The sequence below is a fragment of the Nuphar pumila genome, chromosome 14, assembly GCF_984573655.1.
Source record: "Nuphar pumila chromosome 14, dmNupPumi1.hap1.1, whole genome shotgun sequence".
Taxonomy (NCBI): Eukaryota; Viridiplantae; Streptophyta; class Magnoliopsida; order Nymphaeales; family Nymphaeaceae; genus Nuphar; species Nuphar pumila.
In genome coordinates this window covers 2,833,172-2,853,702 of record NC_143262.1, presented here as the reverse complement: position 1 = coordinate 2,853,702, position 20,531 = coordinate 2,833,172, and the positions used below count along the sequence as shown (strand labels likewise).

The 20,531-nt window shown below is 39.1% G+C and overlaps 1 protein-coding gene across 1 annotated transcript; it reads right to left on the bottom strand.

The window, feature by feature from the left end:
* Positions 1 to 4,667: 4,667 nt before the first annotated feature.
* LOC149816078 (uncharacterized) lies at positions 4,668 to 19,360 on the bottom strand. The gene is made up of 4 exons (XM_089987269.1): positions 19,256 to 19,360; positions 17,016 to 19,185; positions 16,669 to 16,861; positions 4,668 to 5,274 (listed from the first exon to the last, which is right to left on the bottom strand). Exons 2-4 carry the CDS (start codon positions 18,908 to 18,910, stop codon positions 5,044 to 5,046), a joined length of 2,319 nt encoding a protein of 772 aa, XP_089843395.1. The 5' UTR covers positions 18,911 to 19,185; positions 19,256 to 19,360; the 3' UTR covers positions 4,668 to 5,043.
* Positions 19,361 to 20,531: the final 1,171 nt, after the last annotated feature.

The window sequence follows — 20,531 nt, the reverse complement described above, 5'->3', positions numbered from 1 at the left end:
GTATAAGAGCAGCAAAGCTAAAAGTCATCGTCCATGGCCTTCGATAACATTAGCAGTAATGGTACTATATATCGTTAATGATCCGATGACCAACCCAGAGTTAACGATGAACCCGTTCTTCCTCCACCATTCAAACAATCCACTGTCTTCACTCGTATCTCAGCAACTTAACCCTACACATGAACAAGTGGCTGTTGTTGTGAATAGGATCAATCAAATCATGAAATCTGACCATCTAAGGTTATCTCAAGGCTGTGCACGACCAAAATGTTATCACTATGGCAGACTAGGTCTTATGAAGGTGAAGTAATATTATCTTCACGATTTTCCTAACTAACCAAAGAGTTCTTCCAATGCTCGTTCCAACAGCCAAGCTAAGGCCAACCTTACACAACTGATCAAGAGAAGTTGAACTAGAACCCTGAGCAGTACAACAAAATCATAACCATTTCCAACTTAAGTAATCAAATCTCATCATGAGGACCAACCTTGTAGGTAACCTCTTCAAACCTTTTACTTGTCTATCCATGTCTCAAACTTGGATCATTGATTCAAGAACCACTCACCACATGAAATTTTTTTAAATAATATTTTCTCTCATGTAATTGTTTCATACCCTCTCATCGGCCTGCGAGATGACACGTTCACTCATGTTACACACGTTGGCAACATCACTTTGTTACTAAAAATCACATTGTCTAATGTTTTATATGTTCTTCAATTCCAATTCAATCTCATTTCTGTTAGTAAATTAATTCAAGATCTAAATTGTGATGTTATATTCAAAGAAGAACATTGTTTTTTCAGGATCCATATTCAAAAACAATTATTGGAGCGAGTAGGCTGTAGGGCAACCTTTACATTCTTGAGATCAATGGTAAACATGTCCTAAATGCTTATTCTCCCTCATTTCTTTGGCATTTCAGACCTGGTTATTTATCAAATTTCAGATTTTGGATTCCTGTTAATTTCAACAAAGTGAATGAGCGTATCTCATGATCATTGTTTCATTTGCCTTATGGTCAAACAGACTAGACTACCATTTTTAATAATTCTATATCCTCTTCAAAGTCGTTTGAATTGATCCATTGTGATGTATGGGGTCCATATCGAACCCCATTGATGTCAGGAAAACAGTACTTCTTGACCATAGTTGATGATTACAGTCAATGCACATGGGTGTACCTCAAGTGATATAAGTCTAAGACTTATGACCTCATTAAAAAAATTATTATGATGATTCAAACTCAATTTAGTACCAATATTTTAAATCTTTGAGATGATAATGGTACTAAAATTTTCTCTAACGATATAAAAACATATCTTCAAGAAAAAGGAATCAATCACCAACATAGTTACGTTGTGGCTCCTTAACAAAATGGGGTCGTCGAATGCAAACATAAGAACTTATTAAATTCCGCTTGTACTCTTTGCTCTAGGCTAATTGATCCATTAATTAAATTTTGGGGTGATTGTATTCTCACCCCAACATATCTTATAAATTGTCTCTCCAAACCTTTGATGAGAACAATACCATATGAGGTACTCTACAACAAAGGTCCCAAATATGATCATCTTAGGATTTTAGGGTGTCTTTGTTATGCTTTTAATATTCATCATGCTCACAAGTTTGACAGCCGTATTCAAAAATGTATTTTTTAAGGATATCTCTATGATCAAGTTGGTTATTGAGTCTATGATCTTGAAACCCATAATTTTTTTGTTAGCAGGGATGTTAGATTCTATGAAATTGTTTTTTTGTTTCAAGATCATAGCGTTCATGACAACAATGTTGGTAGTATATTGCCCATACCGATACTTTAGCATCAAGAAATGAAACTACTAAATTAAAATCATCAACCTGTGTTGGTCGATCACAACGACACCCACATCCAAGACCCAATTTTGCAATATAGTCTTCTCATTCAAGACGTTGTCCCAGTGAATACTGAATCCCCTATCCAAGAAGCCCAAGACGTTAGAAAATCAAACTGAATTCGCTAACCATCATCATATCTCAAGGATTACAAGTGTTATTCTTCAGCCCATGTACTTTAATCAAACCATTCATGTGATGTGGTTCTCAGCACTCATCACCCTCTTAATAATCACCTTGAATATGATAAAGTTTTTCACAGTCACCAAGTTTTTCTAGTTGTCATCACTCAAACCACTTAACCAAGGACATTTAGCCAGTCATGAAACATCAACATTGGCATGATGCTATAGCCACCAAAATTTGAATACTTGAAGAGAATAATATTTGGTTTGTCATGGATTTACCTGAAAGAAAATAACCAGGTTGGATGTAAGTAAATCTATAAGATTAAATATAAATCTGATGACTCAATCAAATGATACAAAGTGCAATTGGTAGCAAAGGGGTACACCTAGACTGAATGTCTCGATTATAACAAGACCTATGTGCTCGTAGCTAAATTTTTTACAGTTCGTTGCCTACTTGACATTATTGGCATATCTTCCAAATTGACATCAACAATGCCTTTCTTCGTGGAGAGTTAGATAAGGAGGTCTACATACAAATGCCTCCCGGTTATTTGTAGTAAGAGGCACAACATGTTTGACATTTAAACAAGTCTGTCTATGAACTTAAGCAATCCTCATGAAATTTGTTTGCCAAACTCTTAATATACTTGAAGCAGGTTGGTTTTATCCAATCAAAGACAAACTATTCTATGTTTTTCTGAATCGAAAAGCAAGGTCAAATGTTCATATTTGTATATGTCAACAACATCATCATCGTCATGGATAATTAGTCTCATATCAGAAAACTCAAATCTCAAATATTTATTGAGAATTAAAGTGGCCAGGTCCAAACGAGGCATAATCTCAGAGAATATGCCCTCAACATTTTGGAAGGCATGTGTTATCTAGGAGCCAAACCATGTAACTTTTCTATAGAATAACAATTGAAACTTACCAAGTATGATGCTACTTTAGAAGATCCTAGCAAATACTGATGTTTGATTGGGTGGCTTGTTTATCTAACCATCACAAAGCCCAACATTCTATTTGATGTCCACATCTTGAGTCAACTACTTAAATCACATATGGAGGCAGCATTAAGGTTATTCTGGTTTCTCAAAGGAACTCTTGGACAAGGAGTCTTCATGTCATCAACTAGTAAATTGAAAGTTTTCAGTTATTATGATTTCTGATTGGGCTTCTTGCCCCATGACCCAAAGATTCACTTCAGGATATTGCGTTATTATTAGGAACATTTCAATATCTTGGAAGTAAAAAAAACAATCTACAATATCTTGCTCCTCCATAGAGACTAAGTATCGTTCGATGGCATTGGCAAGCTGTGAGCTCACTTGGGTCAAATATTTTTTGAAGAATCTGAGAATTCAACATCATCAATCTATGATATTATTTTGTGACAATCAAGCACCTATGCTCATAGTTGCCAATCTGGTTTATCACGAACACACAAAACACGTTGATTTTCACATCTGCAAGAAAATCCAAAGCGGCCTGATCTGTATCCAATTTATTCCCATTGGCAGTGTGCAAACATATTTACCGAGGCATTGGGTAGTGACCAATTTTCTCTATTGAAGACCTAGTTGGGCATGCTAGATCCACATGATCCAACTGGAGGGGACATATTGGAAGATAACGATACAACATTATCTGAGTTGTATGTCCTATATATTTTCCTGATTCTTTTTTTCTACTGGAAGACCGAATAAGATTTCATCACCTTCTCCATCTGATTTACGTTCTCACAGCATGAAAGCGTCCTAAATGATCATTTTACAGCAGCCATTCATATTTAATCCAAAATGTGAATAACTTCAAGGAAAACATGTGGGGCCCATCCATTGGATGACATTCATCTTGACGATGGATGTCATCTGATGTACCTGAGAGCGAGAGAGAGAGAGAGAGAGAGAGTCAAGTAATGGCCATTTTGCTTGTTGCTCTCCATATTTTTTTTGTTGAACCCTAATCACTGAGTGCAGGTTGCTGGTTGATAAAACCCTTGAGATCCCCAATACCAATATGGGATTACACCCAGCTTCAACCTTGCTGCAAGGGATGCCACCCATGGGTTTCCAACTCATGGCATCCCATCAACTTGGTGACATTCACAAGTTGCTCCTACTATTCTAATAAATTTCTAAAATATGACATATCTCACCTTTTAAAGTTAAATGCTGGGTCTAAATCTTAAGCTGAAGGATTGCCACTTAACATGTTGCGAGATTGGGATGAATCAGAACAATAACAGTCATGCATTAGGAAAAACCGGAAAATTGAATCAATGAATAGAAGAGGTTTAATCCTCATTCAAGTTAAAATCTTTTTCTCATCTGCAATTCGAAACAATTCAGCTAATTAATAATTTCATATTTCAGTAACAAAACCGGGCATATATAACAAACTTGATACCCTGCTTCATTAAGGACATCTCATGTTCATAGCTCATTTTAACTGCAACTGCTACTCAAACGATGAACTCTTGTGCATTTCTCCAGTTGCCTATTGACTTAATCCCCATTAAAAGTACATCATTTAAGGAAAAAACATCAAAATATGCTCGCAAGTATGCATGCACAGAGAGAGAGAGAGAGAGAGAGAGAGAGAGAGAGAGAGAGAGAGAGAGAGAGAGAGAGAGTTGCATTCAATACAATCTATGCTTTTCTGAGAGGAATACAATCCTTGTTATAAAACTCTAATTGGAGCCAATGGTTCAATGGTTAAATGGCTTATAACATTTAACCAAGGGATGTTTTGGTTTAAACCAATTCCTGCCAACAAAATAATTGGAAAATAAAAAGGAAAAATGATTTCCAAATGGTTAAAAAGGAATGAAAGACCCACCACCTCAAAGAAGAATCAGAAGCTAAGAATGAAATATGCTGAGAGACGGGATGCTCAGTGACCAACCAAAGCAACATTCATCCAATAGCTTCGCCATTGCATTAAGTAATGCAACATGTTGGTGAATTTTGCAGTTTTCAGCAACACTTCGAGATGGCTCTGCAGAGAATCTAATGACACCCAAATTTTTGGTCACCGTGGTGAACCTGGAAAGCCTTTCTCAAAAGCTGTACCAACAACCGAGGGGTGCCCAGGCAGCTTGGGCCTTTCCAAGCTACCTTGCAGGAGGGCTGCTCTCTGTGGGTTAAGAAGCAAGAGCTGTTGCACATCCTTAGGAAGCATGTTGAACACTGTCAGCAGGTCGCCCTTCAGCTTTTGGCACGCCGCTAAAGAATCTTCACTTCTTCCTCCAGATTGCAGAGACTGGAAATTGATGATGAAAAAATGCAGTTTAATGCAATGGAAACAGTAAAAATAAGCCACACAATAGCATTTAGAGGAAATTTATTAGATCAATCAGATTGACATAAAAAAAGAGGTAAAGCAGCAGCAGCATTTTCAAAATTTACAATATAATCAAATAAATCCTTCAAAGTTACACAATGCTAATACATATGCCAAAATAAACATAATTTGAAAAAAGTTACACAATGCTAATACTCGTGCTAAAGAAACAGAAGTTGAAAAAAACAGTAAAAGCACATATGGCTAGAAATTCTTGTAAAACACCAAACACCACATCAGCAGAATCTAAACATCATCAAGACTTTTGTGACCTTGAATCTCATCGCACTGGAAACTTTTCACTAGCAGGCATGGGCCTATCATGCAAAAATCTTTGATCTGGACATCTGAGGCATCTCACGGGATCTAGAAAATGTCATCTTGTTCCTTCTCTATCTCCCATAGTTATATACAGTGGACAGGGTGTTAAAATATAAGTTCATTGTCAGGAGACAGAGAAATCATAGTCACTTGTGTCAATCAAGGCAATTTCTCGTCAAGGGTTTTTCTCGAAGTTTCTTTCAATAGGAGTTCTTTTTTCGTGAAATATAAATAAGTAGAAAAATAAAAAAATATAAATAATAATAAAAAAGATAAGAAAATAATAAGTCTTGCATTATTTTCTTGCAAAAATATAAATAAACAAGTTTTTAAAAGGTTTTAAAATATAAAAAAATAAGTTTTTTTCACGGCAATTTCAGTGACTATGATGTTTCCCTTCACGTGTGGCCCTCATTTTCTATTTGTGTAAAACCCCGATCTGGGACCTCGAGAGTCCGAGTTCGGTTGGTATTACTTCCCAGAGGGAAGAGTGCAAAGCTTACACAGAGAAAACGTGGCTGAAAAAAAACTTTTTATTTCATTCTCATAAATCAACTTTTCCTTACAATTGTTCATCATTCATAATAAAATAAAGCAATTACATTTTATTCAATGACAAGGAAAGTAAAAGTATACCACTGCTCTGCTGAAGACTGAAAAGAGAACTGCTCACAAGCGACTGATTTAATACCTGGCACCTACAGTTGTAATTAAACACAAATGGGGGTGAGTCTACAACCTAGTAAGAGATAATCATAAGTAAATAAACAATAATTTACAACTGTAGTGGGCTCTAAGCCCCTAGTCTTATTTTAATTCTCGACACACCACACATGTTTGTATATTTTAATTTCCCCCATTATCATTCTCAAAAACTCTTTCTCTCTCTACTATCACTAGGCTGACTATACCGGTAATAGCCATCTATGGGCGTAGCAACCCTGTAGAACACCCCAATTCTACGTGTTGGCCAGACTATGAACCATACACTCCCAGTGGTCCCCAGACCACCAGGCACTGCAGTGAACCACCACGGGGACTCCACCGGTAGCTAGCCGGGAGGTCAAGCTCTCAATCTCGGCATGGTTCATGCTACATCCTAACCATGATGGTTATTAACCATCCATGGTCCTCTAGAGTCTCAACCCAGTGTGAGTGAAATCCTAAGTCATAACTAAGTTCACACATTGAACAATATTCTCAAATTCAAAATTCACTCGTTCCCTCACGAGTGGTGTCATGACTAATCGCAACAATCTCATTCTCAATCCCATGATGACGTTAGGACTCACACCGCTCTCACTTAGCACGCAATGATGTAGTGTCTCTACATCATTAAATCACCGGCGGCCCACTCTCCATGGTGGCTGCACTCTGGCCGCGAACCAGGTAGCCCTTGCCACAGGTCGCCACTTCCGGGATTTAAGGGGTACTGCATGCTGAACTCTAAATATCCATTCACACCACATGAATGAATTAAATGAGACTCTAATCTAACTCAATCTCATCACAATGCATGATATAAATGCTCAATTAACATGCAATCATAAACACAATCTCTTTCTATCATGCATGACATATTAACCCTAATATGCATCTCAGAATAAACATGTATTTAAAGTAACTCACAATTGTCAAGCATGAATTTTATGCATGTCATGGTCTAACTCAAAGCTATCATGCTAATCACATAACCTCTATAGCACTACGATAACAAGCAACGTGTAAAGGGTTTATTCACATCTAAAATTACTTATAACATCCCTTACCTCAAGTGCTGACTCTGTGCTCTCTCCGAAATCGAGCCTTACGAAGCTCTAACACCAGGATCTGGTCATTAAGGTAATATATTTTAATCAGTTCACAATTCTCTTACCAAATTACCAAAATACCCCTCCCGAATCTTATTAAAGAAACCACGGTTTCTGTATTACTATTTTGACTGAAGTTCATAAACCAATGGATTCCTCTCTTTAATACGAATCCAACGCACCAAACCTCGCTCGATTCCGAGTTCGGAGTGCGAAGATATGTCCATTTTACTGAAATGGATCTCACGGATCCAAATGGATCTCTTGGCACATTTCGGATTTCGGGCCATATCGAGACTATTTTCTGATCCAATCCTGATTTGGATCCAAACCCTGTCTGTTTGGATTCCGATCCTCCTCATAACTGGATCCAAAACTGCTCGTCGGATCCAGAAAGTCTGATTGGGTCTGAACCGGTTCGACCCGGACCGGTTCACCCAACAGATTTGGGTATGAACTGGTTCACCCAACTGGGTTGGATCTGAACCGGTTGGACCCGAACCGTTCCACCCAACCGGTTTGACCCGAACCGGTTTACCCAATAGGTTCGGGTCTGAACCGGTTCGACCCGAACCGGTCCATCAAACCGGTTTGGGTCTGAACCGGTTTGACCCGACTCGGTATACCCAACAGGTTGGGTCTGAACCGGTTCGACCCGAACCGGTTCACCCCAAGCAATTTTTTTTTTTTAAGGGACTCGGTCTGGGCACGACCCAGACCGGATGGCTCGGTCTGGGTCGCACCCAAACCGACCCGGTTCGGTCCGGGTGACCGGACCGAACCGGTCCCCTCGATAAAAAGGGGCGGAAGGGCTGTGCCCCTTCCGAATACCGTGGCAGAGGGTCGGCCCCTGCCGACCCTCTCTCTGCATCCACCCACCTGGGTCGGCATTCGGGGCCGGCCATCGGTGTTGGTCGGTCGCCGGATGCCGGCCGTCGGAGTCGGCCGCCATAGGGGCCGGCCGACTTCCCCCCCTCTAACTCTGTTTTTTTTTTTTTTTTCATTTGTTGAAACTCGCCGGCAGCCATGGCTGCCGGCCCTCTGTGCTTCCAGCCGAAGAAGGAGATGGGGGAAAAGTGGAGCTTACCTCGCTGCCGCCGTCGCCGCCGCTGCCGCCGGGTAAGACTCTTCTCTCTCTCACTCTCTTCCTCTCTGTGCAGGGTGCGGAAGGAGACCCTGCGTGGGGGTTTTTATAACCCTCACGCAGGGTGAGGGGGTGAGGATAACCTCGCCCCCCTCCCGCGGATTATGGGGGGTGAGGTTTATCCTCACCCCCACTTGTTACACAGTTTCCCCCTTTTGGGGGGGAAAAACCGCAGTTTTTTTTTTTTTTCTAACTTATCCCCTCCGGCGACTTTGCCGGAGGGGGTTTTACAATTTGTTTGATACAACAAAATTTGCATAAATAGATCAACTGAATTTACGTTCAGTTTCAAGTTCCTGAGTTCCTTTTGTACTCTTTTTTTTCCTTATATTTGACTCTTCTTTTTATGCCCAGGGTTCCGCTACTGATCCTTCAATACCCACTAATTTTCTTTTTAGACAGCAAACTCTTGATACAAGTATTTAAATTAATAGAATGCATTATGTTCTAAACCTCTACCTAGATACACCATGCAGTTCTTATAGCATGCCTATTCTCGTCTCACAATGGTCAGATATAGGAATAGTTCCATAGCTTAATATCATAAGATGCCATCCTTCATTTGTAGGTTGCAAACAGGCCGGATTCAGGAACGGGGCTTTTGAAAATTTTGGCTGCCCTGGATCCGAACTGATATGACTCCCAAATGCATTTTCTGGTCCAAAATTCAAACCATTTGCATTCCTATTCAATTGGTTTGCTGCTGTGTTCTTTTTTCCTTAAATATCAGCCATTTTGAGATCAAAGGCCGTGATAAAATTTAAAATGGACTTTAATGCATCTTTCTTTCCTTGCTTTTGAATTACTCATTCATTTGCTTTTAGAAGACCTCTCTGGCTTTCTCACTCAAGAGTCTCAGACCTGCTTGAGGCATATGGGCACTTATGATATCGAAAATTTCCTTATCCAATATGAATTAGACCAGAAAAGCATATAATTTCTTTCTCTAATCTCTAACATGCTACCCATCAATTCTATATCAAAAACAATGCCAAGCATGTTTTTTGAATATGGTCTTACATGCCGACTCTTAAACCAATCCTAAAATATCCACTATGTACTATGCTGCATGGATATGGACACAAGCACAGACATACATGGATTCAATAATTTTCAAGAAATTTAGGATTTGAGGAGGGATATATATATATATATATATATATATATATATATATATATATATATATATATGGGAAAATATAAAGTGGATGTGATATACAAGGTCTGTTTGGTGGGAAATGAGTTTTGAATCATAGGATTGTGACACATAAGCAGGTCTTTTAAGGGTTTCAAAAATTAACAGTTCACAATGCATTAAAATCTCATGACTCAAAAAATAATATTTTTTGGATAAAAAAAACATGATGCAAGATTTGATCCTTAGCAAACAAACTATCCTGAACACATCTATGTGGTCAGATTGAGTCGATAAGGCTTGAAAGTTGAAACTATGACTTTCAGCTTAATAGTTCCATACTAAGTCACAAAGATTCAGCCAACCAGGTGCCGCACCCACGTCGAGTGCATGCGGGTGCGGCACCTGGTGCAGTCAACCCGACCTTGGGTGCGGTCAACGCACCTAGGGTCATTTTTGTCCAGTTTTAAACTTAAAAAAAAACTCGCCCGATGAAAAGGGTTGCAAAGAGGAGGATTAGGGCAAAATTTTTTTTGCCCTAATCCCCCCTTCCTCTCCTCCCGACCTCTCTCCTCCTGAAGCCGATCTGCGATCAACCTCTTCGCCGGACCCCGCCGCCGAACACTCCCTCGGACCTCTCCTCCTCAGGTACTCTCTCTCACTCGACTTCCCTCTCCTCTCCTCTCCGACTTCCCTCTGCTCTCCTCTCCTCTCCGACTCCCTTGAAATAAAATATATTTTTTTAGATTCCTGTAAGTTATCATTTTCCTAGTACTTGGTGTCAAACTGATTCTTTGTGGAGTTCAATTTTGACGTCCTCTAATGTTTGAGAGTGATCCTATGTTCTTCCTAGTGAACGGTTTGATTTAAAAAAAATAGTTTTTTTTTGCAAATCTGATTATTGTTCTTTCAATCCTGTTGAGATACATATCTAAAATTTTGTTCGTCCATTCTCTGTCATCTGAATGCAATATCGAAAGTTTGTTTATTGTGAATATGCTTAGAAGATACTGCAATAGTGCATGTTTCATTCTATGTTTTTATATTATTGTTGCAGACTCGCAGTCTTGAATGTGCATTGAAAATTCAGAATGAATGTGAATTTGTCCAACTGATTCACATTTTTTGATATTAGCCTGTCCGTCCAACTAAAATTTTGGTAATACCTATTAAAATTGACTTTTATTGCTTTGAAATTTGTACTCAACGTGGTTTTTACTCTTTTCTATCTCACATATCTTTGTTTTCAGTTGTCGTATATCGATTCTTGCTTTGCACTCAATATTATAAATCTTGATTATGTGCATAATTGATTGATTTTAATATAAGTTATAAATTTTTTTGTGTTTTCAGGACAAAAATGATGGATAAAGAGAAAGGACTTGCATCATCCTTATCCCCACATGTGAGTTCTGTTGCTAGTGTTGTTGATAGTTGTAGTGGGAGTGACGATGCGGGACCACTATGGGTACATGTAGATAAGCTTGCAAAAACTGAAGGAGGAGGTGGTGGGAACAAGAGATTTCGATGTGAACTATGTGAAAGAGATTTTGTTGGAACTTATACAAGAGTTAATGCTCATTTGTTGAAGATACCAGGATATGGCATTTCAGGATGCAGAAGAGTTGATGAGGCAATGCGAAAACAATACAAGAAAATACATGAAGAATATGAGAAGAAGAAGACAATGAGTGATTCTTGTGTAATTAGAATACCATTTTTAAGCCACCAAGAAGATGCTAAAAAGAAAAGAAAAGTGAATATAGGAGGTAGAGAAAGATAACGATACAAGCATCATTCAATACATATGGAAGTGAGGAGAAGGATAGAAAAATATCGAGGTATTTTTATTCTAGTTCACTCCCATTTAATGCAGCTAGAAATCCTTATTGAAAGGATTTAGTTACTTATTTGGCAAATTGTAATTTGAGTGGCTATGTACCTCCGAGCTCAAAAAAAATACGAACCACACTTCTTGCAGAAGAAAGAACAAATGTTGAGAGATTGCTAGAAATTAAAAAATATTCATGGGAGCAAAATGGAGTGTTCATTGTTTCTGATGGGTGAACAGATATTCAAAGGTATCCAGTAATCAATTTCATTATTTTTTCGCTTACTGACCTAGTTTTCTTGAAAGCAGTTGATGCATCGAGAGAATATAAAAATGCTGAGTATTTGAAGGAGTTGTTTATAGAAGTAATAAAAGAAGTGGGTGATCAGAAAGTAGTACAAATCATCACAGACAATGCTCCAGTTTGTAAAAGTGCAGTATTGACTTTGGAGAGTCAGTATCCTCATACTTTTTGGACTCCCTGTATAGCACACAACTTGAATTTGGCGCTCAAGAGTATCTGCAATCCTAAAGAAAAGAAAATTCACCAACATATGCTCTATATTCATGGATTGAAGAATTAAAAAAAAAATTCAAAAGCATTAATAATTTTGTTGTCAACCATCATTATGCTAATGCTATATTTAATAGGCATTCTAACCTAAAATTGTTAAAGGTCGCTGAAACACGTTTTGCGTCCATCATTGTGATGGTGAAGAGGATTAAGGAAGTGAAGAATGTTTTGATTAACATGGTGACTGATGAGAATTATACATTCTATCGTGCTGATGATGATGTCAAGGCTCAAGAAATTAAGAAATTTATTGTTGATGATGAGTTTTGAGACAAGGTCGTATATTTCTTTTAATTTACTCAATCTATTTGAGAGATATTGAAAGAAGTTGATAAGGATGAGCCCATGCTTCACAAATTTTATGAAATGTGGGATAATATGATTGAAAAAATACAAGTCGTAGTTTTCAAGCATGAAGGAAAAAATCATGCGTTGGTGCTTCTATATAAGAATAAGGGTGATATACAAGATTGCACAAACTATCGTGTATAAAAGTATAAAACTCATGAGTCATACTATGAAACTTTGGGAGAGGGTGATTGAGTCTAGGTTGAGGAAGGTTGTCATGATATCGGAGAATCAATTTGGTTTTATGCCTGGAAGATCAACTATGGAAGCTATACATCTTCTTAGACAACTTATTGAGAGAAATAGAGAGAGGAACAAAGATTTGCATATGGTTTTTATTGACTTGGAGAAGGCATACGATAGAGTACCTAGGGACATTCTCTGGTGGACAATGATAAAGAAAGGTGTTTCTCTCAAGTACATTAGTATAATTAAGGATATGTATGAAGGAGTAGTAACCAATGTTCGCACTTGTGGAGGGGTGACAACCAATTTTCCTATAACGGTTGGGTTACATCAAGGATTTGCTTTAAGCCCTTTCCTATTTGCTATAGTGATGGATGAGCTTACGAGATTAATTCAAGAAAATGTGCCATGGTGTATGTTGTTTGCTGATGATATTGTTTTGATTGATGAGTCTAGAGCTGAGGTTAATGCTAAGTTAGAATTATGGAGACAGACATTGGAAGCAAGAGGTTTTAAGTTGAGTAAGAGTAAGACAGAATATATGGAATGTCGGTTTAGTAAGCAACGAAGTAGTGATGGGAGTGTAGTGAAGCTTGGTGAGCAAGAAATATCGGTGGATGATTGTTTCAAATATTTGGGATCTATCATTCAAAAGTATAGAGAAATTGATGGAGATGTAAATCATAGGATAAAGGTTGGGTGGATGAAATGGAAAAGTGCAACTGGAGTGTTGTGCGATCATAGAATGCCATTGCGGTTGAAGGGAAAGTTTTATAGGACGACTATTAGGCCCGCTTTACTATATGATACGGAATGTTGGGCTGCCAAGAGACATCATATTAAAAAAATGAGTGTAGCTGAGATGCGTATGCTTAGATGGATGTGTGGAAATACAATAAAAGATAAGATTCAGAATAAGGAGATAAGCAAGAAGGAAGGCGTTGCACCTATTGAAAATAAGATGAGAGAGAATCGTTTACGGTGGTTTGGACATATTCGGCAAAGGCCTAATGGTGCTCCAGTTAGAAGGATGGAGAAATGGAAAAATATATTAGTTAAAAGAGGTCAGGGTAGGCCTAGGAAGACTTGGATGGAGATGATAGAAAAGGATATGAATGCTTTGAACCTCACCGAGGACATGGCATTGGATAGAAATGATTGGAGGAGAATGATTCATGTGGAAGACCCAGAATGATTTTCTTTGTTGGTTCATATCGCCGACCCCAATTGTTTTGGGATGAAGGCGTAGTTGTTGTTGTTGTATTCATTCAGTTTTAGTCAGAAGATGGGATAAGAGCAACACTCCTTTGCGTTGCATGACACATTCTCTTAATCCAAAGTATTATGCAAAAAAGTAGCAAAAATGTGGTATTGGTCGTGTCCCTCCAAATTTAGACTCAGAGCTATCAAGGCATAGAAATATGTGTATGACAAAACTTTATCCACAATCAATCAAGTCACACAAGAATTTGAAAAATTTGCATCTTTGAGATTATATAGACAAGCATTACTCGCGAGAGAGGAGGATAATATAGATCCTAGTACATGGTGGTCAACATTTGGATCAGAAACACCTCTTCTCCAACGTCTTGCATTGAGATTGCTATCCTAGCCTGCTAGTTCATCATGTTGTGAAAGAAATTGGAGCACATATTCTCAAATCCACAATATGAAGAGAAACAAACTCACCAACAAGCGTGTAGAGGATTTAGTATATGTTCATTCAAATCTTCGACTAATTTCGCGAACCAATGATGAATACAGGTACTAATTTGTTCTCTTAGTTATTTAACTATTTCTTAGTTTTTTCATTTAAATATACTTGTATTTAACATTTTCAAATTGGGTTTGTAATACAGACAAGAATCATCCAAATTTTGGGATGTAAACCCAGAAGAGTGTGACTTTGAGGGAGAGCATGATTTCAACATTAAAAACATGGATTTATTTGAGCCAAGTCTTCCTTCTACCAATACATTTGATGATGAAAAAGAAAATTATTAGGATCAATTACCTCATCGTCATATACGTTATGTAGGATATACTTTTGGTATCTAATTATGCATTTTTTGTTTCTTTTGTAAGTATACTATATAATTTACTTCTTTTCTGCTTTACTTGTTTGATTGTTTTTATAATTGTGGTGTTGGTTTTTATGATGTAAAATAGAATTGTAGATTGTTAATTTGATTTATTGCATGCATGATGATGAATTGATTTGATGATATTATGATAATTATTTTTTATTTCATTAGTGTTAATGTTGTTAATTGTTAAAACTTAAAAATTATATATATATATATATATATATATATATATTTGCCGCACCCCGCACCCAAGTTTTTTTAAAGTGCCGCACCCGCACCCATGTGACATAGGTTCCATATAGTTTTGTGCCTTCAATAGCACCAAATATTAGCCATATATATATAAAACACACACAAAACAATATCATTCCAATTATATGCTGACAAACATAAGAAATTCAACAAAAACATTACAAATTTTAAAATGAGGCCATGGTGTCCCTCTTAATTGCTTAAGATTTTAAACCATTACAATTTTCAAAGTGTAACTTTCGTCTTCCCTCCATGGCTGACATTTTTTCCTGTTTTAACATGAATAAATTTTGACATTTGAGGTAAACTTCTAATTTACCAAACTCATGTAAATCATGAGAGGCTGAGAGAAAGCCCATATTAAATGAGTCATCCTTGGGACTCTCTCTCTCTCTATAAAAATGTTATCATCATTTTCATCAGGATCATCTTCACCATTTATCAGCAGCAGCAGCAGCAGCGCCTCAACAATGTTTTTGTCATCAATGACATTTTTTAAATTTCTTACTATCATCATAAATTGTCACTATGATCATCATTTACATCATCACCATTCATCACTATCACCACCACCATTGCCAGCCACCATCATGATCATCATCACTGCCATCATGATCATCATCATCACCACCATGATCACTATGATCATCTTTTGCATCATCCACTTCAACCTTGTTGATCATCGTTTCCCATCACCACCACATCGCCATTGCCACCAATGTTGCTCAGATGACCATCCCCACCATAATTGTTTGAGTCACCCTCACCACCATCAATCAGCGATTCAACCACCACCACCCTCCACCATCAAAAACCCTTCTGTCCAGCCATACAATAGCCAAAACCAGATATTCTCTGGAGCATTTCACAGCAAAAAATGACCACTATCTACCTGCCTTTCTGACCATTCTCTGGCTGGTGAAGGTGTTGCGGTCTTTTTGGATGGAACCTTACCAACATGTCCTGCCCAACGCAGTGAAAGTTGGGCACTGCACAGAGGTGCAAGGTCTGCTACCTATGGTGAAAGGGGAAGAAAGTAGAGCGAGGGAAAGAAGTGGGGAGAGCGGAGGGCCTGATGAAAAAAAAAACTCGTTTTAAAAAACACAGCTCTCCCCCTTATTTTTTTCAAAGCCACATTTTCACCCTCAAAATGTGTTCTGAAATGTTGTTTTTCTTCCTAAAACAGATTATTCTGTTAGCCAAACAACATAGTTTTTCTTATTTTTGAAAAATCAATTTTTGAGCATCATCCAAACATCTTTTAAGTAATAAAATCAACATAAGAAAATCAACTACCCAACAAGTGAACAACACATTCCAGAATGCACACCGATGTGTCAATAAATCATCTTGCAGCATGCATCAATCTGTAGGTCTTCAAGATAAACAAGATTCTTGGATACTAACTGATCTTCCTGGTAGTGGTTCATGATTTCTCAGAAAGCATTCCATGAAGGAAAAACAAAAAAAGCTTAATAAGCATGATGGCAAATTCAGCTACAGGTCACATGCTCAAAGGAAATTTTGCAATTCTGATGACACTTCAGCAACAACTGAAAAACAGGAACGTAGCATACAAGTTCAAGATAAAATCAGTAAAATTTTGGAACTTGAAAACAATCACCTCAATCTCCTGTTGAAGGTACCGTTCTATAGCATGGAATGAATCAACAATTTCCAGCTCAGACATTTTGGCTACAAGTTGAAGAACATCGGTTTTCATTCTGGCCTGCCTCCATAATCGATGCTGTTCTTGTTCTGCGGCGGCACGCCTTCTTTGGAACCATGGCGAGAAATTACATCCCTTCAAGAAGCACCTGTTGCAGATTGAAATACAAGTCTAAACAATTTAAGGATCCACCAGTGAAAGGAATGCATAATTTATGGTGACACACAATCAACATACGATAGACTTGTATAAAAAGAATCATACTTTTCATCATAAGATAACTTAAGTCCTTATGTCATTACCTGTATAGATCCAGCCAATTAGCTCTCATCCTTTTTGATAAAAACTTTCCTGGACCTCGCTCTGACAAATTTTCCAGAAATTCACGAGTATGAAATGGTGGCAGTGGAGCAGGTTTAACAAAAGGAGAGGTTCCTTCAGAAGGTGTTGTAGCTCTCAAATAAGGCCCAAATGGAGCAAGGAAATTGGTAGTAAGCTCTAAAAAATGCCGGCGCAAAATCTCATTATTGACGACAGACATCGACTCTTCAACCCTTGGGCTAACACCCGCATCAACAAGTCTATTCAAAACGGAAGTGTCTGGCTTTGTTGTTGGTTGATAGGTGCTCCAAATGGCTTCCTTGTGCTCTGTCATCAGGCTCAGGGGTCCATCCCTCCTCATTTTCACGGCATTTATTAGATTTGAAGGTGAAAACTTCTTCAAAGATGACAAGTGAAGACCTGGTTGGTCCTGCTTCATGCCTCTTCCGTTAGAAGACATTGCAGCAACAGAAAGCTTATTGGAACTAGCAACAGGACTACCAACTGAAACAACGTGGGGAATGCTACGAAGAGACTTTAGGAAGAAAAGATTGGTCACCCCAAGAATCATAGGCGGAAACTGATCTCCTTCTTTTAGGGAATTAAGATGAGCGAAGTCAGGATCGTGAATAGTAAAATACGGACGAAAGTCCATGCGACAAGGAAGAGGTGCCGCCAAACTAACAAGGCCAGCGACTGCTTCACCACACTGGGAAGGCGTTGGTGCAATGATAAGCACTGGTTCGCCAATGATCAACAGCTCCCAAAGCATCCACAGCTGCAACAAAATTCCCCTGAATATTCCAAAAAGATCAGCCTCATGAAATAGTCCCTGAGGGATCGATTGATTCAAAGGTGGAAATGGAGCCATTGCTGAAACAAACTCATCGGCTAAGCTCCCACCATCAGAAGGCAAGCTGTGGGCAGGAGGAAGGTAAACCTTCAGTGAAGCACTCCCAATAGGAAGATCCATTAATTCACCAAGAACCGGACTCGGCCACTGTGAAACGAAGGTTGCCACATGATCAAGAGCTTTCTTACCAATATCAAAACATAAAGGCCCCAATATCTGCAACAAAGGTTTAAAAACACTCGAATAAGGTTTACTGGATAAGATGACCACTGATTTCTGCTCCCCACCACGCCTCAACCGCTGATCCTGCCTCTGCCTATTAAAAACATAGCCATAAAGGAAATCCTCACTGCCATTACCAGAAACATGCTGGCTACTCTCACTCCGCATTGCAGGAGGATGGTTCTCTTTCACAGGGGGCTGCAACACAGGTGATGGGCTATCCACCTGCACCGCAGGAGGATGGATTTCTTTCATAGGGGAATTCAACACAGGGAACGTGCTATCCAACTTAGTAGAATCGAAAACTCGTTTCCCACGCGAATCGGAGCCAGCCGACCTCGGAGAAAGAACAGAAGCCAACGCACTCAGAACCGAAGAATTCGTCCAACCACCATTGCTACCCTCATTCTGACCATCAGCTCCCATGGTCGATTCCCCGTCAGAGTTATCAACACTGGACCTTGTTTCTATCCTAAGTACCACATCCGCCCTCTGTGACAAAGAGTCTTCCTGAACCTGGAGCGCAACCGGGGCGATCCCTCGCCTCCGGAATCGAAAGAAGAACATACAATCGTGGATGCTCGACCGGTTCTGATTCTGCGACATGGAATCAGGGAAGGAGCTGTACGAAACGTTGAGCTCCTCATCTTGACTGATGGAACCAGGGGGGAAACACTCCTCAATCACCTGACCCTGCTCCAAATCGAATCGAATGATGCAAAACCCCACCACCCATCTCCTCAGAGCGCTCAAATCCGGCCTGGAACTGGGGTCTAGCTTCAACGATGAAGCTCGATTCATTACCCTAATTGTTGATATCGACCCCTCTCATGGGTACACCACGAATCAAGCTCAACTCCTAAACAATCACGCCTAATCATAACCACCAATCATTCCCCCCAACTATCAAACAACAGTAATACATTGGTACCTACAAGAAGCTCAGGAAACGCAACAAATGCTTGGCATTCCAGGAATTTCATGAACAACAACTCATGACCTACAAAGAAGTTGGAATTTCCCTCTTTTGTTTTGTGGGGAGGAAGCGCAGATGTTCAACGTAGCCTCACAGGAATCTGATGAGAATATGGTGATCATTACACAAAGATTAGAGAAAAATCAGGAAAAATATTGATGGGTACTCACCTGCCTGGAAAATGGCACCGCATCAATCCCACCTGCCTTCTCAATGGTTAACCAAAATCGGTTTTCATTTGTACCAACTAAAAACGTGAAATTTCTCTCTCTCTCGTTATGGGAGCTTGGCTTTTGCTAATAATTTGAAATTGTAACGTATACAAAACCTGCTCCTATCATTTTCGTTATCCCACATGCAGGGTCTTTGCAGCCCACACACCAAGTTTTTCGAGCTCGCTAGCTCGTCCCACCCAGCTGGGTCTGGGTCCAGTATTGTATGCACTATGGGCTTAGTTGTGTTTGACATTCTAGACCTGCCCATCCCATATGTCTAACCATGAACCTTCTCATGCCTGTCGGGGTCCTCAAGATTCGGTAATGTATCAGGAGAGTCAAGTATGCCCGGTGAGGTTTATGAGGCCAGTTGACTGCGCTCTAGGCTCAGTCTCGATCACAACTCAAACTGCTCACTTACTTCAGACAAAAAGATCCAATTGACACGCCCATCTTCATGACAACCGCTCAAATTGCCAAAGTGGCAGCAGGTCTGGGAAGAAGGTGCTGACCCCTTCGTTCCATGTTCGACTCTCACTAAATGTCCGGGTGCCTTTTACTGGTGGGCTCCAGAGGGGCATAGGTCGAAACCCTTCGTCATGAAAAAAAAGAAAAAACACTCCCATCTTGATGAAATTTGCTTCAAGATCCTGGATAACCAGTAATGGTGCTAAACAAGCCAAACAAGATGAACTTGAGGTGTTCAATCCAGCTCGCTCGCTTGAGCTGAGCTCGAGCTCATGGCTAGCCCGAACTCAAGCTGGCTTCTGCCAAAGATATATTGTTTTAAAGTTGGAAGTAATAGGATCTGAACTGCAAGCCTATTGAGTGGAGCTCGAGCTGGCTTGTTTACAAATATGTATTGTTTAAAGTTGTAAACAAGTCAAATACATCAATTAAACCAAGTCCAAATCTGACTATGAATCAGATGTTATGTTCTTTACCTAGGGCTGTGACTGAGTCAGGTTTGTATCAGGTACATGAACCAACCCGAACCCGAACTTTTGAGAATGGGCATAAAAAGTGCTGATTCAAATAATATTCAGGTCGATCCAAACCTGACTCGAGTAATATACAAGGGGAGTTTGGGTTATGATTTTTTGTTGGGTAGCCAACCCAATCCAGCTTTGGTGAGAGGTACCCAGCCCGACCAGAGTCTTTTATATGTATTTTTAGTAAAAGTAAACTTCTGAAATTATTAAGATCCAGGTTTGAGATTTTATTTTTGTGA

Bases quoted from the DNA above. Each gene is read 5' to 3' on its own strand.
- LOC149816078 (XM_089987269.1), bottom strand. From the start codon at position 18,910: ATGAATCGAGCTTCATCGTTGAAGCTAGACCCCAGTTCCAGGCCGGAT. The intron at 16,862-17,015 runs GTAATGACATAA...AATCTGCAACAG, and splicing joins AATTGGCTGGATCTATACAG to GTGCTTCTTGAAGGGATGTA. The intron at 5,275-16,668 runs GTGATTGTTTTC...ATCAATTTCCAG, and splicing joins ACCTTCAACAGGAGATTGAG to TCTCTGCAATCTGGAGGAAG.